This window comes from Citrus clementina, unplaced genomic scaffold (assembly GCF_000493195.1).
Source record: "Citrus clementina cultivar Clemenules unplaced genomic scaffold, Citrus_clementina_v1.0 scaffold_3, whole genome shotgun sequence".
NCBI lineage: Eukaryota > Viridiplantae > Streptophyta > Magnoliopsida > Sapindales > Rutaceae > Citrus > Citrus x clementina.
In genome coordinates, this window is record NW_006262339.1 from 48,947,280 (window position 1) to 48,973,417 (window position 26,138).

The window sequence follows — 26,138 nt, forward strand, 5'->3', positions numbered from 1 at the left end:
CCAGGTGGTTCTTGGGTTTCTTCTTGCCGTACATGATAGCATGCACGAGTCGCAAAGCTCGCTCGCTCGCTCGCTGGATTGCTGCCTGTCCCGTGCCAGCAGTGGTGAATGGTTGTCAAAACAACTTGCGCCCACAACTTTAAAAATAAATAAATAAACAAAAATCTGTCAAACGGAACTTATAATTTAAGCTTTTGGGATGATCAAAATTTATTGGTAAGAGTCATAGCAATAGGAAGGAGTAGAAATTAAAATTATGCTGTTTAATTAATTCCATCAATGTGGCAATATGTATATTGGTAGAGGAGAATTCACACACACACTTTTACCCGAGCGAACATGGGAGTCATGAAAATAAGCATCTCTCTTGGCATCAATCAATCAGTTGCTGAGAAAACATCACAGACAAGCACAAACGGTGATGTGATTATAATATTAACCTGATGAGCTGAGATACCAGCACCGCAGTAAACACGAACAAAGATGGTGCCACCAAGTAGAAGGCCCAAGCACTGCCCTGATTCTGAACACCAACAGAGAGGAGCACGTGAGTGCTTTCACTTCAGATTGATGCTGGGAATTCACGCCCCGCCCATAATATACGTTGTACACAATTAACACCGATGTAAAGCCGCATGAAAGTGGCCATGAACTCAGCATTTACTTCCAGCTCTATAGAAAGACCATGAGTCCATGACTGAAGCTCAGAAAGCTTAATTAATGAGTGGAACACGTGGGCCGTGTTTTGATCCTTTTTCAGTCAGTATTACTCATTATCTGTTTATATATATCATGCTACGCTGATGCTCTTTTGTATTTTTTATTTTTTTATGGTAAAGCAGCACCGTTAATTAAAGAGCAAAACTATTATTTCTCGTCACTAATCAATAAGATAGGCCATGTGCTGGGTGTACTCTCTTCTTGGATTGTAGAGGCACACCAAACAGCAGTCTTGCAGCTATTGCTGTTCGGTTCTTCAAGAAACGTGAAAGTGCTTTTTGACGTAGGGGTAGGAGAGTTCAAAACATGAGCTTAATGATGGGTAGCTTGGTTATGGTTATTAGCAGTGTCAGTAGGATAATACCCAAGCAGCTGGTTTAAAGGCTTTTGCACCACTGGAGCTGTATTACCACACACAAGAGCAGCACCACCCGGCGTTGTGTTACAAAGAAGCAAAGAAGAATTGCAAGGAGTAACACTGTAACAGGCTTCACATGGTTTTGCACAAAATACATGATATCATTGTAAAGCTTTCTCATTTGTGCAAGTTCCAAGTCGGCATTGAAACACTGTGGCTTGGATTATGGGCCAACATAACCCTGTTGGCCCAAATTGACATCGGCTGGAACCAAAATCGTAACAGTGACGAAACCGAAAGACTCCATTCAACGGGCCCAAGAAAACAATTGACCTTCTTGGCCCAAAACTGTTCTTATTTTCAATTTTTTAAGGTACAGGTGTTGTAAGGAAACCGTAAAAGTCAAAACGAAAATGGAAAGAAGTAAAATAGCGTTGAACCGTTGACTTTGATGTAATGAAAGAGCGAAGGAAGGCAAACGGTAAATAAAACCTATATTTGAAAATTAAAAGAGGATACTGTATAATTTATCTCTATATATATATATTTATTTATTTATTTATTGTACAAAATGATAATACTCATAGGAAAAAACCTGTGGTGTAACTGTAATACTGTGCCACAATTACATTCAGTCGTTGAATGTTAATAAACCCCACCAATTCAAGTGCATCCAATGGCCGGATGCAACTATAGGCTAATCCTACTCATAGTACTGATAATAGGGTCCTTTTAGTAGCTAAATATCATTTTTGAATAGCAAATAGCCAAATAATATGGTAGTAGTAATGAGGGGAGTTGAGTTCACGTGCGCGCGCTTGCGCTTGCGTTCTGATGTTTCATCAGATCCTCGCGCTGCGTTGTTAAGACAGCGCACTACTTTTTGACACACAAAATCTTCCTGTAAGTAAGAGAGCAGATCTTTTTTTAACTTGTTTTGTAGTCCCATCATCTTTTTTTTCTTATTTTTTTCGTTTAAATTTCCCCCGTCGCTTATAAATTCTCTCTCTCCCCTGTTTATCCATTCTCAGCTTGCCGACAACCGCCGAATGTGTCTCTCCAATTCTCACGAGTCAACATCTCTTCTCCAAAGGTACACGACGTCGTTCATTCATTCTTTCTTCTTTAAGCTGGTTCTCTTTTATTTAATTGTCATGTGGAATTTTAGTTCTGCGTGTTTGTTCTTGCTTGCTCGAAGATGCAGGAAAGTAAGACGAGAAGCTGTTGTCATTTGTTTATTTATTAATTATTAGGTTTCAGCGATTGTATGTAGGACTTGTTTGGCTACTGAGAAACTGTAGGTGATGACGGAAATTGAAGGAACTTAAATTTTCACTTGTCAGGGTGTTTGACGTTTAGGACATGAGATCCGGAACGTTGAGATTAGCCCAAACATAGGGCCATATTACTATTTTGTATAGTCTAGTTATTAAAATAGTGTTTTTTTTTAAAAGTCTTTTAGGATTCAAATACCACCCACCGGGTCAAATAGGTTCTAACAAAATGTTAAACTACCGTCAATCCAGAAGCTTAAACTCGTGGGAAAGAATAAACAACAGCAGTTATAATCATCTATACTACCCTCTAATAACATTCAAAGTGGATTTGGGACTTGTCTTATAGCCTTCTTGTTCATGGAATCTCGCATTTTTTTCCTCCGAAAATTAATGCAATAATTTTCCATATACATGTGTCTGAAGTGATCTTGCTGAAATTTTTGACATTTCTTATTGTTTTGACTTTACCAGCTCGATGATGCTGCTTAAGAAACTTTATGATAACTGCTGTTGATATCAAGGTTTGTGGAATTGGAAATTTGCTATGCTGGCTTGTACATGGAACACTATTTAAGTTCTTTAGCATCTCAGTGGTTTAAGAAGGTTTGTTGTTTGACCTGCTGAGTTCAGGATTTTGACCTTTGGAACTGACGATTGCATATCTTATGCTGAAAAGGACCTCTATCAGTACTTCTCTTGGTGGTTCAAGTATATTGTCTAATGTCAGAAGTTGATATGGCTGTGATTAAGCCTGAGGTATACTCTTTGATGTTCTATGAACTGTTTCTGCCGTATAATTCCATAAGTGAAAAATCTCATTTTGTTGGACAGTTTGTTTCCGTGGTCTTGTCTGCATGTTCTCGATATGTCAAAACTGACTTTTATGCTATCATGTGCATTTCTTAGATGATGAAGTCATACATCTGGCTTCAGACAGCAGATGGTTCCATCCAACAAGTGGAGCAAGAGGTTGCCATGTTTTGCCCCTTGATCTGTCAAGAAGTTATACAAAAGGGCATGGGATCATCTAAGAACTATGCTATATCTCTTCCACAACGAGTCAATCCTGCCATGTTAAGCTTAATTCTTGATTATTGCAGATTTCATCAAGTGCCAGGCAGTTCCAATAAGGTGCAATATGTTTCCGAATTGTCATTTTCCTTTTCCTTTGGTTGATATTTTCTCTTGCCATTAAAATTGGCATTTTCATTCTGTTTGTAAAACATATAAGTCAGGACCAATTTTTTACCATGTTCTGGGGATTTAGTCATTTTCACTGCTTGTTGTTACTTTGGAAGGTCATAAGGTTAGGGAGGGCCAACTGTTTGGAGCATATCTTAGTTTAAGTGTTGGACCATCTATTTACTTAAAACTTTTCCTTTTGTATTTGTAGGAGCGCAAGTCTTTTGATGAGAAGTTCATTCGAATGGATACCAAGAGGCTTTGTGAGTTGACATCTGCTGCTGACAGTCTTCAGTTGAAGCCTTTGGTAGACCTTACTAGTCGTGCACTTGCACGAATTATTGAAGGGAAAACCCCCGAAGAGATACGTGAGATATTTCATTTGCCTGATGATCTTACTGAGGTGTCTGGTGCTTGTGGGAATTGTGTTTGCTTAGCAAGCTGTTTTTTCATTTGTTTATAATTATAACGTAGATACTATTCTTCAGGAAGAGAAGTTGGAGCCTCTGAAAAATACAACTGATGATCCACGGATTCGACTTCTGAACCGATTGTATGCAAAGAAGAGAAAAGAACTGAAGGAGCGAGAGAAATTAAAGGTGGCTGTGTCAATTTTTCTTTTTTCTTTTTTTGCGTTCTTTAGACCTTCATCTTACATTCTCTCCAAGTTTGCATTTTGACATGAATTTGCATAGCAAATCAAATGCATGTCATTTGCTAAATATTAAACTTATAGGACGTGTGTGTTGGGATTACACTTATCTGACCCTTCATTTGTTTCAGAATGTTGAGTCTGAAGAAGAGCGTGTGGATGAGCGTTCGGTTGATGACCTTTTGCAATTTATTAATGGAGGCGAAAGAGGTATTATTGGTTATTGTTTCTACTGTACTCTGTATGCTTAATTTTTAGTGTCATCTTTTTCTTTTTTGCCTCTTTCTCTGTTGTGATAAAACTTTTGCTACTACATAAACAGTCAGAAGTACATTGGCCAGCTTAAATTAGCAGAAGAATTCTTCACGTTTAAATATAAAATTGCAGCTAAATGTTATTCACACACACACACACACACAATGATGTAATGCTTTTCTTTTCTATTTTCCCCTTCTCCTTATGAGGTTTTATTTGAGTTTGGGGGTTAACCTACTTGATTGAGTAACAATATGGTGGAAAATTTGTGGCTTCAGCCTTTTCATAATTAGACATGTATACATACACGCTGACATAATTTATGTCATGAAATTTATCTGTTAGTACTTCCATGAAATATTTAGTGTTAATAGATTCCTATATTACTATATTTGATGCCCACATGTATTACAGCCTCTTAGTCTTCCTTATTCTGCTCTACTTCCTCCTGAACCTCAATGCTGGTGTGAAATTATTTCTGACAGATTCTAAGGGGACTAAATCTTCCAAAAATAAAAAGAAGAACCAAAGGAAAAAAGATCAATTAAAGGACACTTGTCCAATCGAATCCATTAAAACCGATAAACAGGTCTGATGGCTCTTGTACTATTTCTTTCATCTTCTTTTGTGATCGTCATTAAATCTTGAACACATGCTGCGTTAAATAGTTTAGGTATTGATTCTTTTCACATGCCATAGGAGTCAAATGGGCTTAATTTCGTATGTCATAGCGCTGAGGTTGGTAACAAATTTTCTACTGATCTTGGAGAGACGTCAAATATGCAAAACATGGAGGATGGCATTTTTGTAAGAAAGGTTGACTTTGATGATGTTGATATAGATGATGAGATTGATCCAGCATTGAAGGAAAAACTAGATCGGTGAGGCTGTGTCCCTCGGCTATGGAGTGTACTTGTAGACTCTACAAACTTTATCTATTTGGATCTCCTTTAGAAAAGAATCTTGATCTCTTGCATAACATAAAATGTAGGGAAGTGGAAGACTTTGCCCGCAGACTGAATTCAGATTGGCCTGAAAGGATGCAAGAGATTCTATCTTTGGGTCATGATATGAAGCCTCTACGACATTCCACGAAGGGCAATGGCACCATAAGAAGATATGCAAGTATGTTAACTATTCTTTATTTATTTTCCCTCTATTATACAGTTACGTGATATAGTTTTTCTCTGTTTCCTTTTGGATCAATGTTAATATGTTATTATTATTTTTATTCATTTTTGTGCCTGTGTGTGTCTGTGAAAATAGTGTCCTGATTTCTTTTGGGAAGTATGAGATTGTTGAGTAGATCCTACTTTCTGGGTCTTGTCATTGTGTAAATAGGTAATCTGTTCTGTAATTGAAAGTTGGAACTTTATGTTATAATTGTGACATGAGTCTGTCAACTTACTGTTGTGTCTCAGTCTCACTCCCACCTTACCCTCATCCACCAGAACGCAATTAATTAATTTTTCCTTTCAACTTAAGAGCCACAAATTTGCAGATAACTTACTCTTTAATGATAATTACTTGTTGATCTATCAGCTAGAAGCAACACTGTACAGTATGATTTAGAACAGCAACCATTTGAGCGGTTACCATCATATCCCACATTACTCACAAAGTAAATTTGTTTGCATGGAGAGGACCAGATCCGGAGCGGAAATGATTTTGTACCCTCAGATCAGCCGAATGGCTGGAACAATTTTGATCAGATGCTTACAGAAGGGGTATGTGGCATCTACAGGAGCAGGTATTTTTGTTACTTTGGATCCACATGTAAGTTTTCCAATTTTTTATTTTCAATTTTATTTGGTTGTGCTTCGGCAGAATGCAATTTTGATTAAAAGGCAAGCCATTATTGTACTTTTGTGGTGGAAAACTAGTAAAGGAACTAAGTTTCTGCAAGCCAGTTTGGCCCTATTGTCAAAGCTTGTACCAGCTTGCCTTGAGGGGAAATTTTCTTCCTTTAAACACTGAGACGCTGAGAGGAGAAGAAAAATGCTGCTTGGCTCACATCCTTTGTGCAACAATGATTCTTTTTTTTTTTTTTTTTTTTTCCTTTTCCCAGGATTTGTATACTTTTTCTATTCATTGTTGTTTTGGTAAGTTTTGCCGTACTTGCAATGCCTGTACAAATGCAGGATGGTCTTGTCATGGTCCTATAAATGCGCTTTGTTTAGGGTGTATGTGAAGATGTAACAATATGTATGTAGTCATATGGGATACTGCTAATGGAAACCGTAGATCCTTTGAAAGGTAAATCCGTGGGATTGCTTTGACAATATAAGAGGCGATCTACTGTGTACAACTGTACATACATATGGAGAATTTTGCGATTAGGAATTTAATAACACCGGATGCGGAAGATACAGAGGCGTATTCTATTGAATCGCTGTCTCCCTAACCCGCGTGGCTGCTATTTTGTCCGAGTTGTAAAATTGTTGCCCCTTTAAAATCCTCTAAAAATTCTTTCTCAATTATACACCACTTAATATGAAAAGTACATTTTTTTTTTTTTTGTATTTAACAGACACTTTTCACTTGTAAATCTTTTAATTTCCCAAAATTTTCACTCTTGATACTTTCGTTATTCTGTGTGAACTTTTTTTCTCTATAAAATTAAAGCAGTCACTCGTATCCCTATTCTTCTCTCAGTATCTTTTTAAATTATTGAGATTTCAAATCATTAACAAAGATTACATTATTTATTTATTTGTTTGTTTGTTTTCAACTTTCAACCAAATTCGTAATAGCATAGTGGCTGTGTTGGCTGTGTCGGTGGAATGCTCAAAATTCTCATCCACTCTCGTCTTCTGAATGACGGCCATAGCTCAATCAGAGAATACGTGTATTCTCTCCTCGACCGTGCCAGTGCCAAAGGCACGGCTGCCATGCGTCTAGTGAACTCAAATGAGTGCAGGTAAATATCATGCAGCTTTCATTGGAAATCAGTCGTTTAAGGTGTAGCTGAGGAAGTAAAAGGCAGGGTTTATAAGGCCCGGTACCATCAAAAACAAAAACTCTGCCAATTAACATTCGTATAATTTTGGAGCTACATCGTTTATTATTCAAATCTCGTTACCCCTTAAGATTCGGGACTGCCAAAATAGATATCCTCAAAAAAAAAAAAAAAAAAAAAAAAATCAACTACAATAAAAATATTCCGCACACAAGAAAGGCTTGCATCAAAAGTACCCAAGGCTTAGATAGTTTACATGTACTTACAAATCTTTTGCAATCTAAGGCTTATGCTCGATTGATTTTGATTTAAAGCCAATTTTTAAGTTAGTTATAACACATCAAGTTTCCGTTCTCCTTTGTATCGAGTCTTCTCATGGAATTAATTGCAGAAATGAATAGGCTTGATGTGTTATAAGTGATACAGGAACCTTTTAAGGCAGGCGCACTGCAGAGTTGATTGCCCAGCTACATAATTGGACATCATTTTCAGCTACATAATTTCACGGTGACACTCGTATATCGTTTTTCTTTTTAGCGCCAGGAGGTATACACAGCCTACAAAAGTTCATTTAAACTCTAGTATGGGCTTCGCCGAGCAAATGGTTTTAGAGTCCTCCTGCAATTAGTCAAACCGATAGCAAGTGCACCTTGTTCTTTAGGTCATTCCTGAACTTGAAGGTGTACTAAACTATGCAGCAAATGTTACATGCTTTCCTATAATTTGTTGAACAGTGCAAAAGTATTTGAGGTTCTTGAGTGTTAACAACTAAATCCATCGTAAAATTACAGTGAGAAATCACCCTTATTTATTATACTCATGAAGATTGAAGCTGGATGTGCGGGCAGGCTCTCTCTGGTTCTCCTCTTGTCCACAGCGTTTTAAGTTCACCTCTCTTTTTTCCCAGGGTCAAAAAGGTTCCTGCATCCATCACCACATATGTAACTACAGATAACAAGACTAGTCCAGAAAAATGTTGGAATTGAAACTTCTGGAAGAAAAGAAATGGCTCATTTTACATCAAGGTAGAGATTCACACTGTATATGCCAGGGTAAACCTTTCTCAGGATAGCACCACTTACCAAGTGTAAATGGAACAATGTAAAGCAATGCTGGTTGGCCATGTCCATCCATGAGGTTTAATGCCACATACGTAATCAGGAGACCTGCGAAGCAAGAGTCATTCAGACATGTGACAATCGACAATTCAAGGCTACAATACAATTGACTTAATTGTAATACATGACATAGGTTGAGGATTAGAACAATGGCTTTATGGACATTTATTCTAAACAAATGTTCACAATTATCTACTTGGAAGTACATCAAATATCATTAATGATTGCCCCACACGTACAACCCAAAAAACCATAAAAAATAAAAAGAGAAATCCATAGAGATGGTTGGGTGCATCAGTTCTTTATATATCATCATTAATCTTCGGCATTGCAGATGGTCCATAACTGGATTTGGTTTTTGATTGCGGTCCAGATTAAAACACTAAAACAGGTATGAAAAGACTTTGCCAGGTTGTTCTTTTCTTAACAATTCTCTTTTCTTTGCAAAGGAGGAGATGTTATTATGCAGGCTTTAATTAACTTTCCTGTTGACGACCACTTGCTGAGACATCTAGAATACTATTTCCCATGTACAAATGGAAATGTGCCTACACTCACAAATTTGCAACAATTGTACAGGCTTTTAAAGCTTTACTCTCTCTTTATATAAACATGGAATAATAGTCTCTAGTTTCACAAATTTAGCTTTTCCCATACCTAAACCATAAGCAGTCATTGCCCAAACAAAGTATCCTGAACGAAAATTTTTCTTCATCAGCCAATCATACCTGAAACAAAACAAAGCATAAACAAGAATGGAACCAGACAATAATTTGATTGACAGATAGACCACCACAGTTACATACCATGCTCATAACTCATTTAATTTGCAAATAGTATAATATTAGGTAAATGATAAAAAGTAAATGGCTCCTGTTCTACCCTGCTCCTGGTTGAGTTCAGTTCTTGTGGTTCGTGCCATAGTGGAATCATAAGTTCAATTATTTAATAATTTAACAAGGCAAATCGTATAAAGAAATGAAACATCATATCCCCAAACTAACTTTCTTAATAGGGCAAGCCAGTCTTTTATGCTCAGGGCCATCCTAGGTCCTATGACACCCTTTCACAGTACACACACTATGGATTTAAGTGACAGTAGCAGACCTTAGTGAAAAAGCCACGATCAGTCCTGGCAATATAATGTCACCAAAACCAATTACACTATAGCCACCCCAAGGATCAAACAATCGTGGGATTTTTAATAACATGGGGATACCATCTTCTCCACTCCTGTCACCACGAGCCACCTACAAACAAGGAAACAAGAGAACAACAATCCGGATAACAAGCCTTCAGAACAGAACATATATTTTTTAAAGGATTAAGATATCACAACAGAATTCTGAAAATTACTCACCACTATCATTACACTCTCATGGAACCACCATTTAGAAACAAACACCCAGAAGATATCGTACAAGAAAGCACAACTGAGAAGAACTGTTCCAACCTGATTCCATTATTTTTTCCAAAACAAAAACAATCAAAAAGCATTATTCAGCACATTTTTTTAATCACTGTAGTAAGTTTGATGCATCATATACACAATTAAATCATTAGATTCTCTGGATGCATGGTTTCAATTTGTTTGTATATACCATATGCAAATGAAATAATGGAATATAACCTTTCTTAAGAAACTGATAAAGTATTCATGATATTTATAAAAAATTGAATATCCAAAAGCCATATATATATATTTGGTGTGTACATTAAAGAATTGTACAAATACTCTCAAGAAAGGATCAAAGATGACAATAAAACACATATTTCTAAACAGGGCCCGGCACAGGCCAAATGAGTTTGAATCATCACCTTGAGGTTTGGCACACGAACAATCTGAAGAACAGTGATCATTAATGCAATTCCCTGAATCAAGTAATGGAAAAAAAAAAATCTAAATGAATAACAGTGAGGGAGCAACAAAGCCATTAGTTTGGAGCAATATTAGACTATAACTTAGAAAATATTGCCTTGAAAAGAAGTAGATAAAGAACTGAGATCTCTAATACTAATCTGCCCCTTCGCCCTAGCTCGGTTGGCCGTGAATGCACGTTGCACCCACGGTCACCCGAGTTTGAGTAATAATAAGGGGCGAGAGTTCATGTATAGTGGGTGAGGTTGTTTCTCATCTCCATCCAAACCTTGAAAATATATATGTATTTACTATCTAGTATTAACCCAAGATGTGCTTTACTTGGGTCCATGACAGATTATGTATTCACAAGTCCAGAGAACGAGACTCCTCTGACAAGTTACAGAATTTTTTTTCCTATTAGGTGAGTCTTGGGTCCACGTGAGCTTGTATGCCACTGTAAATATACGGGGAAAGAATAAGACATCAGATAAACATACTGATTGAGCCTTAATCTTATCATCCCATTAACCTTGAAACAAATGTTTATGCCAAAAAAAAAAAAAAAATCTTGATGGTAGCCTACCAAATTTCATCTTCGTTATGGGCTCAGAAAAAGATCAAGATTTACTTTGCCTATATCATATTTTATCAAACAGTGGTTCATATCTTGTTTGGGTACTACATCTAAGCAAATTAATAGGTTGATTCATGAACTGTACAGAGGAAAAGAGGCTGCACTATTTGCATAGGGAGTTGCAACAATAAATTGGAAATGACTAAGGATAAAAAGGGGTTGAGAATGGGGGAGGTGTCAAGTTGATTGCTGAAATTATGGAAATTTCACAAAAATGGAGAAAAAACAAGAATAAGATATTAAGGCAATTGATAAAAATTTGTCTTACAAGGATGTCTTGACCTATCCAAGCAAACGATATGCGGCGATAAACAGCCCAAACAACAGAAAATGCTATGCAGAACGGACAAACAGCCAATGTGAGATATGAGACAGCTCCAAAGAATGGTACTTTAATAAACGAGTCTCCAGCATGTTGAAACCATCTGAAACTATATTTGTTTAGTTGTCAGTTCCGTATTTGTTATAACCTGTGGATAAAAAGATTGAAGAAGAAGAATAGAGACCAAGAGACAGCAAGCTTTTCTACCATCTTTTCTTTTCAATAAACTAAAACAGCTCAAATATTATGTAATCCTCAAAGTGCATACATTTTAAGTTCAGAAAAATGAGAAATATTTTTTTACCACTGATAGAAACCCACCCTCATCTCTAAGTAGGATGCATGACATTTGATGTTAATTCTGTTGGTTATAACATTAATAAGGTTAAACTCATCATTTTTTTTATTACTCTCAAACGCATTAAAAGCTGTATAACAATCAGAAGCAAGACAAATTTCAAGGTCCGGAATAGCAATGACTGTATACTTTGACAACATTTGTTCCGTTATTATAATGGCACAATGCAAAGGTCTTGTGGAGGGTGATGCATAAATTGGTGTTCATGGACATGCAAAGTTCTGCCACACACTGAATGGAAATGGAAAGCCCCCAGGTTATACATCTGTGACCATGCTTGGACAAAATAATGTCAAAATCCAATTTTCCTCCTCATAGAGATAATTGTCCTTTAGCGACAAGATAGGGGTGGGGAAAAAGCATATACAAAAGGAGGAATAAACATACCATGATAACAATGCTACCACGCAGGTCTGTAGGCCCTGAAAGCAGGAAAAGATTACAATGTTCGTCATACATGGCAAAAGAAGGTTGAGAAAGATAACGATTTGCAACCAATTAATCTTGGTCATATGCTCAAAACAGTAGTCTCAAATAGAAAACAAAAGAGGGTTTCGCCAATCATTTAAATAATTAATTGTCCATAAATATGGAGGCATCCAGGAAAGCTGGGCTACTGCTCCAAGTCTTATTTAATAATTAAATTTGGACTTTTTGGATACTTTTTTGGTCATGGCACATGTCATTCTGCAATTTATTAGTAGAACATTTTAAGATATTTTTCTTCTCCCTTTTGTCTATATCATTAGAAAATTAACATCAAATGTCAATTTATTAGTACTCAATTTTTGGTACTACAAAAGTGTATGAAATGTACATAGTTTGAATGACACTTCAGAAAAACTGTGTGGTTCTCCACACAAACTACAAGGTTTCACAAAATTAGCAACACCCTGAAGGACAGTAACCATAATTATGGACATGTGAGAGTACAATGCATGATACCAGAGACAAATTCAGAACTACTTATTCACTGTAAATCAGTCAAATGAACATCTTGCACAAGATAGAGGACTTGTTCTAAAAAATTTTTGTCTTAAGATTTTTTCCCCCCTTATGAGCAAAACTTGTAGTAGGAAGGGGAGAAATGGAATCATCAGAAATTGAAATTGCACTGAATAAATGAACTAAGAATGAATATGTAATACTAACGTACCTCTACCCCACCAATGCAAAATAGAACCACCAGAACCTCAATAAACCAGAACGACATCAGTTTGTAAAGCATAACCAAGAAACATGAGGCAATCACAACAAAGGAAACTGCTGAAGCCATGTTGATGTCCACAAAGCCATTGGAATTAACACCTTCCATGTTTGAAAATTCATCTGAACCATCCTGCAAAGTAGCATGGGTCCATGTATCGATATAAAGAGTCAAATTATCTATTTCACAAGAATTCATGTCCGCACATGAAGAATCCTTCATAAAGACAGACAAATAACCAGTGGTGGAAATGCACAAGCCAACCTTTAATAGCTTATCCAGTTCAATTGCTGTTTCTCTGGCAGTCCATGCAGACCAGTAAGAAGCACACAAAATAGTACCAACAGCCATAAGCCATAAAAACACTTCTGCAACGTCAACCACCGGACGGCGTGGAGAGTACAGCTGCACAGAAACTGGAGAAGGGGGATAGGCACCCAAATAAGTAAGAAGTAGAAACCCATTGTATCAACATGCTGGATCCACTTTACCAATCAAGGAAACTAATCCAAAAAGGTGTCTGTCAACAGAAACATCATAACCATACCAAAAACAAGACTGATTTCAAAGGAATGTCCAAGATAAGGGAAAGCATACCTACAGAGTTGTTCTTTATAAGCTTTTCCAAGTTAGCACCAGCATCCTGAGGGAGCATAATAGCAGGTATGCGTATGTCTACATCGGTTTCATTTGATTCACAAACCATCTTGAAAAGTTCTGCAGCATTAAAATTCTATTTAAAACATAGAAATGTTTTTACCTTAATAAATTCTGTATGCTATTCTTTTCACCATTAATCATTTTCTCTATTGTTAACGATTGTGTCAATGTTTCATTCAATTTAGCTCTGATGCATTACTCAAGGTAACAGAAGAAGGAGGCAAATTGGCATCACTAACATGAACAGAAGAGTACTTGAATGGCTTAATCTCTAAGAAAATAGGTCTACTAGAGTTCTCTATTTTTGGTCACTGAACCTTTTTGAAGATTTAGAGCAGGACACTGATAGAGAAATAGAGAAACTAAGTCATTGGCAAAGATAGGACTTTCTGCATGTGTTGTTCCAAATTAAAAAGGTAAATGCTATGTCCTGAAAAAGTATTCATCCATCAGCCAATATCGAAAAAATAAAACAACTAATAATCTGGCTGTTGCAGGAAAGCCTTTAAGAAATTAAACAGGTAGCCAAAAAAGGTGTAGGATATGAAGCACACTTTTGACAGCTCTTGGACAGAGAGTTTGACAAGCAGTTCAAAATATATACCAGGAGAAGTGAAAGTACATGCAGACACCTGTTTTATTGTTTATTATGAGGATGGCTGAAGCGTTTGCCTCTTCAGCAAAATTTGCCTTAGCTGTAAAACTGCAACCACCTCTGTGCACCAGAATAGCCTCCCCCGTGAGCTATAGAAAGGCAAGGCACCCAACAATTATCAGCAAACATTAGACGACAAATGATAAAGCTAGCTATTAAATCAAAGCACACTTCATTAGCAGAAAGAGTATAATAATGAGTCAAAATTGAAACCTTATTCTTTGGTTTGCTACAACAATCAGGAGGGTCTGCTAGTACAAGTCTGTTTTGGCTGGCATCTTTCTCCTTGGCTTCCAAGGTACGGCCAAAACGAGCACCAACACCAACATATTCAGTGTCTTCTCCACCATCAACCCAAGTTGGAACTTTAACCTATAAACAAAATCTAATCAATTGATCAAATCTATCATTAACTGACTCTAATCATTAACTTTAAATTGAAGAAGAAACCATCTTCCAACAAGGCCAAAAGTAAAATAATTATCGCTCCAATATTCAAACTTTTCACTGAAATTTCAACCAAATTCTCACCGCATTTTTCTGTTAACAGCATTAAGTATTTACAACAGAATCTTGATTTTCTTTTTCTCGTACCCCAATTTTCTCAGAGACCAACAGGAATGCCGTTAAAACATGTTCATATTCTTGAAATCTAGTTGCAAAACGGCATCAAGAGTTAAAAACCGAAAATTATCCCAAATTGAACAAGAAACCTCGAACTCAAGTAAGCCTAAACAGCCACTTCTGCACTCTACTCAGTTCACAATAAAAATTTGAACTACTAATTTCCCCCTCTCTAGTCACTATCCAGTTTTATCGTTAGCCAAACGGTAACAACAAAATCTGAAACATAACCGACTCAAGAAAAAAGAGAAAAGCAGAAAATTGAAAGATTACAGAAACTAAGCCTACTCACCAAGACGAAATTGTTATCGCAACCAGGCCTCTTTGGCGCGTTGTTGTCTTGATGAACTATGTCACCGGCCGACGCCAAGCATGGACTCGAAACCAGAATAAAAATAAAAATATTTATTACTCTCTTTGTATCCATTAAAAAAGCGAAAAGCAAATACCTAGGGATTTTGCTTTTTTTTTTTCTTTTTTCTCTTTTTGTGAGAGCAGAAACCAGGAGGAGGGTTTTGGATTTTTTAGAAATGAAGAAAATTTGAAGAGGAAACGCTCAGGAAGACCAAAATATCGGTGACCCTCCCACCTCCTTCGTTACTACCCTTTGTCGTTTTGAGGAGGTTGCCTTTGGACATGAAAAACACGCACGCCGTTCGTTACCTGTTGTTCACTCGTTTCATGGCATTTGTACGCGCGTAAGTTGTGCGTGTAGTTAATGGCCTAAATGCTGCGGATTTGATTGGCGGGAACCGTGTGTGATTTGGGTACCTGCAAAATATTTGTAATAATAAGTAATGGTTAAAAAAAATTAGGTATAAAATCAATAAGATAACACATAATCGATAAGTTTAAACAGATTACAAGATATGAATGATTGACAAGTTTAACAAAAACTACAAATTAAAGAATACCAGATACGTCACGAGGTGTGAAAGCCTCAGTGAGTGCAGGAGGACCGGATGTACGCACCACAAACAGTGAAAGCCCAACCACTCGCCGCGGAGTTGTTGCCAAAAGTGTAAGCGCGTGGCGCAACAACTGTCTATTTTCTTTATTTATTTCTGTACGATGCCAACCGGAGACCGTCCTACCACGTTAAAATTCCGTATGGACCGTACGGATAAGGGCGGCAATATAAAGATAATTCCTTTGATGTTATTAACTGAGGCCAAGTTCACATGAACATAGCACGTGTTACAGAACTATTGGTTTTCCATATGCAAATGTCATTTTTTTTTCCACTTAAAATGAGCCAAATCGATTATGTCGTGACACGTATCAAATCTCAGTGAGATTAATCTCATCTGAGTAATGAACTTTCTTCAAAGATACGGCAATGAAGCTACAAAGGAGGGGCCCCCACATGGATACAACTTTTTACTCGCACATGCATCATCCATCCACACTTGATAGTGGTCTGGTCTTACACGTGGGAGGATAGATTTGACCAGTTGTGAGAGTTGGGGATTACTGGTATGATCAGATGGGGTCGACCTCATCGGATTAACCTTTTTTTTTTTTGGCGGAGGGATCAAAAGTCAACTCTAATTACGGTGACATCAAATCACCGATAATGTGTCATCGTGAGATCGTTTGACTAGATCATATTTTCGTTTAAAAATGGGGTTTGTGCCAAGGGAGTGAGTTAATTCTTACAGGCATGCACGTAAACAATCGTTGAAGAAATCAAAATGGCACTGCTTATCACATAGTGTACAAGCTGGACAAGATTTATATGTCAACTAAATCACACAATTAAAACATATACATATATGAAAATATTCTCAGTATTTTCTTCACTTGTATTTATCGTAGCTTAGGATCCAATAAAAACATGCAAAAACAAATAATCTGGGAAGGGGTCAGTCGCCGATCAGATGTTCACATTGTTTTAGTTGAACTCTAAATGCAACTTAACAATACCGATTTTTGCACCACCACCACCACTTGTTGAAACTTCAGGGATCAATATTAGTTAATCGGCATTTGATCTGATGATTTAATTTTCTTTTTTTTTTTTAACTGTAGCCACTGTTGATGCAGAAATCCGGATAAGTTGGTCAGATCTCAGGTCCCTGCATCATCATTAAATTTGTTTGGTGGGAAGCTGATGATTAGTTAGCACCATGAGCAGATTTTCTATGAGCAGATGTTCTGTGAGCAGAAAACCCATGAGCAGATAATCCATGAGCAGACGATCCATGAGCAGAGAACCCATGAGCAGATAACCCATGAGCAGACGATCCATGAGCAGAGAACTCATTAGCAGGCAATCCATTAGCAGATAACCCGTGAGCAGACGATCCATAAGCTGAGAACTCATGAGCAGGCAATCCATGAGCAGATAACCCATGAGCAGACGATCTGTGAGCAGATAACCCTTGAGCAGACAATCCATGAGCAGATAACCTGTGAGCCTGTGAACACAACCAACGGTCAGGAGGTGCCGGAAGTTTTTCCGGTGAGAACCCTCCGACGCTCAAGTCAGGGATTCGGGTCTTACTTGGAAAAACCCATACCACAATTCATGTGGCTTAATTATGATTGCCTTAAACAAAAAGCTTTTAAGTAAATTTAAAGGAAAAGAATTCAAAATAAATCTTAAAGAAATTACAGGCGAAAGAGAAATTTCTCTGTGGTAGAGAGAGAACAATGTCCAATGGGTTCAGTTGCTTAGAGAGAGAGAGAGAGAGAGAGAGAGAGCGAGAGCGAGAGCGAGAGCGAGAGAGAGAGAGAGAGCCCGAAGAAATCCCCCTTTCCCCTTTTTATAGGAAAATATAGCGGTTTTTATCCTCTCCCCTAGGATTCTCAAGAAAACACCTAATTTTCAGCCCACTAAGAATATGGTCCCTAACATTTCGGAGAAAATATTTTGACTGAATCGTGCTTTTTGGTAATTTCCTGGTCGAGGTCACCACATATTATCCTGGTCGAGGTGATGTGCTCGAGGTCACCACATATTATTCTGGTTGAGGTGACTAATAATATCCTGGTCGAGGTGATCTGCTCAACCATTTGCTCGCTTTTACTCTGGAGGAGAGCATGATAATGTATGAGCAAACACTTTTATCTTGGTCACCCTATTTCATTCCCTAAACAGCCACCTCAAAAGTTTTCGTTTTCTCCGGTGTACTAGACGGCAAGCTGTCTGGTTTCAGTGTTTTAACTCAATTGCGCTTGAAATGGTGAAGATGCAAGCTCTTCATCAATTTCATATATACAATACAAGCTACCCTCCCCATTTCATATGGTATATAATTGTTTAGCAATATTATATTAACGAGTACAAGCCGGCTGTTCGATAAATCACCTTTTTAGCACCTTGTAGCCAGAAATAGAATTACGAACGTCCATAGTCTATAAAAACATTGCAGAAAGGTAGCTAGCTTAGGAGCTTCCTAGCTTTTCAATTCGCAGATGATGGATATCTTCATGCACAGCAATCGTATATTTGCATGCACTTCACACACATACATATATAGGAGTGGGGCAGACCAACACACTTGAATTAAGAGGAGGAGTTTAGTTCAAAAAAAAATTAATTTAACTAGGAATACTTTTTTTTTGATGTTCATAATCAGGTCCAACATTTAAAATAAAAAATTTGTTACTATTATCTTTTAAAATTTAGGATAAAATAATAGAATTTGAGTTTTTGAGAACCAACTATAAAAAAAAATATATATATATATATATTATATGGATTTTGGAATTTGAAACTTCAATTTATTTGCGTAACCCAACTCATTTTGTACAACAGCAAGTAATCCTAACATTTAACATTTTGACCCGCTTCAAGATCAATCCCAAGAAGAAAGGAACAGTCATGCTGCATCTGCCCGAAATTCTTCTTTTACTTTTATAAAGTGCTCTCGCTGGAAACAGTTTGCCCACTGTGTATTGATTTGTCGCTTATCAAAGCAATTGGAGCTTCGAGGCCTTAGGAATAGGAAGGGGATGGGCTGTTTCAGAATTTTAAAAACTTGTCCGGGGTATGCGCTGCGCTGGTGGTGGTGGTGGCACCCACGGTGACAGTAGTAGCAAACTTGTTAATAATTTTACCCCCAATTTTGGTATAGCAAAATTGTTTAACACTTTTAGCAACAATTTCAAGTGGCAATGGACTTCCTTATTAACTATTAATCTTGGAATTTTGTCCAATGGTGAGAGGGAGAGGTCCATTTTGGTTTTTGAAAAAATCACATCATCATCATCATCGTCATCTTCGCGTTTATTTTCTTGTGCTGTGAGTTTAAAGACCGATCTTCCCTTGCTATTAGGGCTACTGTCTCTATTTTTTTTTTTTAAAAATATATAAACTTTCGGGGATCACATTTGTAAGAAGCAAGTATGTAAAAAAATTTGGTTAATTAATTATATGAGGGACGCGACGTACGAGTTTATGATTATGTTGAGTTTTAGTTATATCTATTTAAATAGGCTTTAATTATATTTGACTTTGATTTTAAATTATATAAAATATTAAAAGAACTATATTTTAATGCTGGAGCCTGATATGTTCTGCTTAATTTAATCATCATCTCATGTAATTAAGCATTGATCATGACAATTTTTCAATTACTATACTTTCTCACAAAATAAGACATAATTGTTAAAATAATGTGAACAAATTGAGCTATAAGATTAAAATTAAATGTCAAATTTTCAAATGAATTTCGACTTTACTCTTCATAATATTATTGTAATTAAATTATCGAAATCAATTAATCCCAAACAGTCTATTCGTTATTTCCAGTTAAAACCAATCATTTCCCTTTAAAAGTGATTGATTAACCGAAACACTAAAGTTATATGTACATATATACACATATACCCTCCATGTCAACTTTTGCACAACAATCATTTAGTACGTAAATGCAATACACATCGAACAAATACATTATACAAACATAGAGCCGTGAGCCGTCTGTATGTACAATCGGAACAAATACTGCCAAAAAGAAAAGAGGTGTGCATATGGATGAGACACGACTAGTCTAAACTTCTCCTGACGACTATGAACAATACTATGTGACAAGACTACAAGTAACTCCCGTATCAATGTTGTTGCAGCCACTCTTGAATTGCTGAACGAAGAGCAAGGTTGGGGACCAGATTTTTGTGAGCAAGTGGAAGGTTTGTCATGGGCGAAGTCTCGTGGCCGCTGTCAAGCCATCCTTTCAATGCTTCTGCTTCATATGTAAAACCATCCGCTGCTACATGTGGATCCTGCATTACTTCCTGCCAGTTTAAGCAAAATATTACACAAAAATCTCATTGAATTAACTGAAAATATCACAGGGACTCATAATATTAAACATATATTATATTAAGAGAAAATTCGGCCACCAGACATGAGCTACAGCAACATATGAACTCACCTGGAAAATGGGACAGGTAAAATATGGAGGTGGCTCGCAGCGCTCTTCAGAACCCAATCGGTATGATGTTGATCCTCCGCATGAAGCCCTCATTGGTTCAAGTACCCTCCACACATCTTTTCCAAGTTCTGGCCGACTCTTTCGGCTCATCTCACAACATCTCATGGCCAAGTTAGCCAACTGCTCTGCTTGGACAAACGGCCAGTCTCCCGCCAAAGGATCCAATAGGTTTTTCAGTTTTCCTGTATCTAATGCATACTGCACTTCCTTTGTTATCCCCAAAGCTGGTCTCCCAGTCAAAAAGCGCAATAAAATAATCCCAAATGAGTAAACATCTGACTTCGGAGTAAGTTCCCCTGATGCCAGAAACTCTGGATCCATATACGCAAATGTACCCTTAGGGTCAGTCCTACAACACAGTGTTGTGTTGTTACTTGAAATTTCATTTTGAGATAGAAAGCGAGAGATACCAAAGTCACTAAGTTTGCTAACAAAGTTAGCATCAAGAAGAATATTGGCAGGTTTCAAATCACCATGCACAATGCTGTGAGGTTTACAAGAATGGAGAAAGATAAGGACAGAGCATAGCTCAGTGGCAATGCGGATTCGAGTTTGCCAGGATAAAGGGGGAGAGTTATCCTTGCAGCTGAGTCGGTCTTCAAGGCTGCCATTGGGCAGATACTCGTAGACCAGAGTCCACACTTCTGGACAGGCTCCAACAAGAGTTACAAGATTTGGATGTCTTATCTTACTCAGAATATCAATCTGATATACAAATCAACATGGATATACAATCAATATGCATATTTAATGATAATAATAACAATATCATCATAATATCACAATTAATGATAGTACTAACAACTTATTCATGCACTGTTGATATATAACTCAGTAATTCGCACACTGTTAATATATAATTAACTAATCCATATGGTGAACTATAATTGCTACAGAATTGAAGCAATTTTGTTCAAACACACAATAATAAGTTGCAGAATATAAGAGAACTTGGGCAACTGCATTGGCAGTTGCTAAACAGCAGAAAAGAAACAATAGCACTAAAAAACTAATACATAATTTTGGGCAATGGATAGTTGAATATGGAATTTGGATGCACTATTGGGATGACACAACCAAAAACAAGTAATGTAAAACCTCCATTATGGAATTAAGACCTCCTAGCTATTCAACAATCAAAATAAATTAATTAAGAAATATCTTGCAGAAATGGTAAATGGATGCTACACACCCTCTGGATGAACAAGTCAAATAAATGAATCGACTAAATTAAAATGAAATATAAAGGATTCGTACGCTCCTACCTCCTGTTGAAATTCAGAGGGTCCTTGCAAGCTATGAGGGTGCAACATCTTAATAGCCACTTGCATATGTCGCAGGAGACCTTTGTAAATGCTCCCATATCCTCCTTCCCCAATCTTCAGGGAAGGATCAAAGTTATGAGTTGCTCCCTCAATCTCTGAAAAAGAGAAATCAGAGAAAAACTGAGGCATGTGGCTGCTGCTTGAGGCCTCTTTTCGACTTTTCCTCAGTTCCTCAGCTTCTTTGACAGCTTTGTCACGCTCCATCTGCAATTCATCTTGTTCTTTTTTGTAATTCTGCAGAAGTTCAACAGCAGAGATAATTTTCTGCTCCAGCTCCTTTGCGGTCTGATCGGATTCTGCAATTTGGCTCTCCAGCAATGATTTCTGATCCAGAGCAATTTGAAGTTCTTCCATGACTTCATCATGCTGTTTCTTCATCCTTTCAAGTTCCAGCTTTCCGTTTGCCAGTGCCTCCTCGAATTCCTTCCTTCGTTTTAACTCCTCGGCATACAAGCTTTCAGATGCTTTAGCCTGCAAATTGTCAGCCATGATAGAGAATATGCATAAGAAAACTTTTCAAGTTTACATAATATAATGATAAATATAGTTTGAAGGTCTACATCATCAATCTTAATTATGAAATGAACCTCATATTCACACAAAAATTAGGACAAGATTTTTACAGCCTATAACTTTTCACCACAGACCGCCGGAACCAAAGGAATATTGATCAGGAAAAATGTTCCATGCAGTTAATGTCATCCCCCCACCATAAGGTAATCATCTGACAGAATTGTCAACGGGGTATGATATGTTGAACATTCTACTCCACAGGAAATAAAAATCAGCTTTCTTGTGGAAGTTCCTCAATACCACCACCTATTGATACTAAGTTCTTCTGGACCTTGGATGAGAGAGAGAATCATCACCAACAATCATTAACAGACCTAGTTTCCAAAAACATCAGTACCTTAGGATGACCCTTCTTTCATTACTAAATATCTATGTTCAATAATTTTGAAAATATGACAACAAACAAATCTTTATAGGAAGAAAGAGCCAAAGGAGGGAACAGAGCAGAAAGTGAGGATGTTTTATGCTAAATGCCCAAAACTTTACCCTGCGAATGGACTCAATGGCATCTTTTTCAGCCTTCCCACGCCTGAGAGCCTCTTCAAATGCTTCTCGCCTTGAATTTTCAGCCTCGGCCATTGCTTGTGCAAGCTGATCATAAAGGTTATCATCTACGCTTCCATCCTGCTAGCATCCATCGATCAGTTAAAAACAGTTGATTGGATTTTAAAACAAAATGATCAGGTCCATGCATCGATATGGTATACACGTGCAAAAGAGAAAGACAAGGAGTCCCACATATCCCATAATCCAAAGTTACAAACTTCAAAACACGTAAATGATCCATTACATGGATACGTATCTCATGTAGGTAAGCAAATTGAATGTACCAGTACACTGGGAGGTGATGATTGTAGATCCTCTTTCGATGGAGGCAGTGTGCTCACTCCCTCAGTCCTGATTAGTGGAATCATAGCAACATCAATCACTCCTCTGGAAGAGCATGATGAGAGAGAGCCCTGAGAAGTACTTCTCCCTGTTGTACATTCATCAGAACTAACTTCTGCATCGGACCTGCTTGCTGGAGATGACAGCCCTCCAATACTATCTTGAGAAGTCATTACGTTCCCCACATTTCTGTCAAAATTCATAGATCTTACTCTGTGGAATAGATCTTGAACTGGATTGGTCAGCTTCATAGGTCTATTGTGCCTCAGCACAACAGATTGAGATCTCAAGCAATTTGGATGTCTGTTTTCAGTGTTATGACTTGCTTGAAATGATGGAGATGAAATCTCTGGATCAATTCCATCCAAGCTACCTTCCCTATTATATGGTATTTGCACTCGCAGTCAGATCTCAGTATAAAGTAAAGGTTTGAAAAGCATTATTGCAAAGAAAATATTCTTTAGCATTCACAAGTACAATCTGTTCTCAATCACTTTCTTAGCATCTTGTAGCCACATTTAGGATGTCCATAGTCTGTAAACTTATCAGAAAGCTTAGAAGCTTCCTTATCAGAGATGGATATCTTCATGCCATTCACAATTTTTCAAATCACTAGATATTTCCAGCAATTTAAGAACAAACATGCAATGCTCACCTCGTGTAGATAAGGTTGCCATTGCAAATAAACCAAATGTGACAAGAAGCAGGTGCTTGTTGGCGCACAGAAATGGCCTTCTTTGACTTGAGGTCCATCATTTTCCTGCAATGTTAAACATTAGGGTCAGCAATCACATATTTGCAATTCATATCTTGCAGCATTATGCGAGTGCTTCCTTTCAAGGGCAACATGAATGTTAAATTGAGCTAAGGATGGATGAAGATGAATGTGATGAAGTCCTCAGTAGTCTCTTACTTCTTGTAGTGTTTGTCTGCTGCTGCTCCCATAACAAGCTTCCTGATCCCATAGTGAGAGATTAACTCAAGAATCCCCTTTTCAGTAGACTCAGATTCAGTATCTAGTTTCTCTGCACGCACCTACAACACCAAATACGAATGCCAAAATTAGTTTAAAGAGTTCTGCCGTTGAATCAATTTTCAATATTCTAAAAGAAACTTCTGAATTCAGAATTATAAGGCACTTAGTTTGCAGCCTAATTCAAGCTCTTCATGACTTCTGCTAAACTATAGAATACCAAAGTACTTTGCATTAACAGGCCAATCAAAAAATTATTAAACAGCACAAGCGTAGAAAAACAGGAAAAAGAAGTCATACTCCCATTTGCCGACAGATGAGAAGGCACATGTCTAGGTGGTTATGCATGTCTTGTCTTTCAATTTCCCTGTATGCCTGAACTTTCTCCTCTTCAAGGGAGCTTGCTGGAAACTTTGTGCCCACTGCACATCAAAGCAGGCAGAATGAACCAACTAAGAATTCCAAAAACCAATCCAGAAAAAGCGCGGAAGACATGCACTAAAGGTAGATTAGAACCAATTTTTCTTATTTAGCTTTCAGGCTGACTTTGAAATTCCAGATCTATTTATCTTTAACTACTAATTGGCCAAAATCTTTCAAGAATTTCAGTTTCTTTTAACTGAAATTCAAGCTAAAATCATAAAAATTCTAAAAACCCTCATCCTCGTGTTGTTTTCCCACTTGGAGAGCAATGAAATCCAAGTCAAGTGACTGTAAACTTGAAACCTTATTAACAACTCAAATATAAGCAACCAAAATTCCGACCTCCATCGAAAGTCAATAATGCATATAATGCAAAATCAATACAAGGAAATGTTAAAAACTTACTGACTGGAATCATTTGTGCGGGCGTGTGAACATGAATGATGCAAATTCTCTTCCCTCCAGAATTCTGCAGTGCCCATAACAGAACTGATTTGCTTTCTTTCACTTGTTTTGCAACCGCAACATAAATCTTATCTTCAATCACACTTGCCACCGGTTCCTCCACAATCCCTCTTCTGCTGGACGTGATTCCAGCCATCTGAATGTCAGGACACCTTACTGAATCAACCCCTTGTGCAATCGCTGGTACACTACTCACCAAAGCCATTACAAAATTTTTATGAAACAAATTTACGCTCTGAGAAAATAAATCAAAATCTCAATCATCCATCTTTGCCCTTCAATTGAACCCAAACTTCAAAAGATAACACAACTCAACTCAACTTTCTTCAATCAAGAAACAAAAGCTCTCTCTTTTGAACTACAAAGGAAAGCGATGAGTTTAAGGAGAAGGGGAAAATACTTTTTAACGAATGAATAGACGTAAAAGGGATTGCTTGTCTCTGGCTCGAATGACAAATAATATATCATAAGAAAATGAAAGACAGTAACATCCGTAAAAGATTTATGAAATCACGATAAACAATTCCATGGTGGGATCCATTTTCATAGTTTGAACTTTCAACTCTCTCCTCTGCAGTTCGTTTGTCTGCTCTGTTACTTTCTTCAAGATGAAGCTTCTAAGAATTACCAGCGGGCTCCACGAAGCTTAACAGGAATTCTATTTCTGCACCAATCGTTCTTATTCTTTAGCAGGTCCCTCATCTTCCCGTTTATAACGCCCAATTGTTCAAAACAAAGGTTTTTTTTTCCCTTCGTAAGCTCATAGAGTTAAAAACTTCTCGGGTTTCATAGAATAAGAACAAACTACCAAGTGTAGCATTAATTGCAGGAAACTATATAACCAAAACCCGGATAACCCACATTGTGGTGCTATAAATTTGAAAAAACATTAGAGAGGATCTAATTAATAAAACTAAAACAAACCATCTCCTTACGTAAATATGTAAAAAGCTTGGGGATCTAATGGATAAGCTCTAAAAAATAATTAGAATAAGTTGACATTATTTTTAAAATAAAAAAATCAACTAAAAGTTTAGGAAATTTTTTTGAGTAAATTCTTTCTTTTTTTTGTTTAGGTATTTTTTATTAAAAGATTGCTTTAATTTATTTTATTATTTTATTATTTTATCTTTATAATATAAAATGACTGAATTCTCCTAAGAAATATAAGTTATTATATCTAATAGTTTAGGTATTTGATTTTT

The 26,138-nt window shown here is 37.1% G+C and overlaps 3 protein-coding genes across 11 annotated transcripts; 1 reads left to right on the forward strand and 2 right to left on the reverse strand.

Annotated features, from left to right (window-relative positions):
- Positions 1–1,877: 1,877 nt before the first annotated feature.
- Positions 1,878–6,421, forward strand: LOC18045891 (SKP1-like protein 21). Of its 8 annotated transcripts, none has more exons than XM_024189299.1 (12): positions 1,878–1,981; positions 2,110–2,171; positions 2,827–2,876; positions 2,986–3,111; positions 3,262–3,486; positions 3,749–3,940; positions 4,026–4,136; positions 4,321–4,399; positions 4,930–5,033; positions 5,144–5,325; positions 5,436–5,569; positions 5,987–6,420. In XM_024189299.1, the coding sequence occupies exons 4-12, from the start codon at positions 3,076–3,078 to the stop codon at positions 6,067–6,069; spliced, it is 1,146 nt and encodes a 381-aa protein (XP_024045067.1). In that variant the 5' UTR covers positions 1,878–1,981; positions 2,110–2,171; positions 2,827–2,876; positions 2,986–3,075; the 3' UTR covers positions 6,070–6,420. The 8 variants fall into 8 exon arrangements, 4 of the variants coding, with proteins under 4 accessions (XP_024045067.1, XP_024045070.1, XP_024045068.1 ...); XR_002906618.1 differs by lacking the exon at positions 1,878–1,981 and having other exon boundaries at positions 2,017–2,171; positions 5,987–6,220; positions 6,333–6,421; XR_002906617.1 differs by lacking the exon at positions 1,878–1,981 and having other exon boundaries at positions 2,017–2,171; positions 5,987–6,194; positions 6,272–6,420.
- Positions 6,422–7,922: 1,501 nt separating this feature from the next.
- On the reverse strand, positions 7,923–15,843 carry LOC18045892 (signal peptide peptidase-like 4). Of its 2 annotated transcripts, XM_006444962.2 has the most exons (15): positions 15,757–15,843; positions 15,135–15,613; positions 14,432–14,590; positions 14,196–14,307; positions 13,501–13,620; positions 13,168–13,319; positions 12,853–13,035; positions 12,084–12,118; positions 11,285–11,447; positions 10,340–10,393; positions 9,882–9,974; positions 9,629–9,771; positions 9,179–9,249; positions 8,486–8,569; positions 7,923–8,324 (listed from the first exon to the last, which is right to left on the reverse strand). In XM_006444962.2, exons 2-15 carry the CDS (start codon positions 15,267–15,269, stop codon positions 8,221–8,223), a joined length of 1,608 nt encoding a protein of 535 aa, XP_006445025.1. In that variant the 5' UTR covers positions 15,270–15,613; positions 15,757–15,843; the 3' UTR covers positions 7,923–8,220. The 2 variants fall into 2 exon arrangements, with proteins under 2 accessions (XP_006445025.1, XP_024042754.1); XM_024186986.1 differs by lacking the exons at positions 14,432–14,590; positions 15,135–15,613; positions 15,757–15,843 and having other exon boundaries at positions 14,168–14,254.
- Positions 15,844–19,548: 3,705 nt separating this feature from the next.
- Positions 19,549–25,727, reverse strand: LOC18045893 (U-box domain-containing protein 33). The gene is made up of 9 exons (XM_006444964.2): positions 24,874–25,727; positions 24,346–24,467; positions 23,986–24,107; positions 23,728–23,832; positions 23,015–23,450; positions 22,671–22,808; positions 21,552–22,082; positions 20,227–20,991; positions 19,549–20,086 (listed from the first exon to the last, which is right to left on the reverse strand). Exons 1-9 carry the CDS (start codon positions 25,136–25,138, stop codon positions 19,904–19,906), a joined length of 2,667 nt encoding a protein of 888 aa, XP_006445027.1. The 5' UTR covers positions 25,139–25,727; the 3' UTR covers positions 19,549–19,903.
- Between the last annotated feature and the right edge of the window lie 411 nt (positions 25,728–26,138).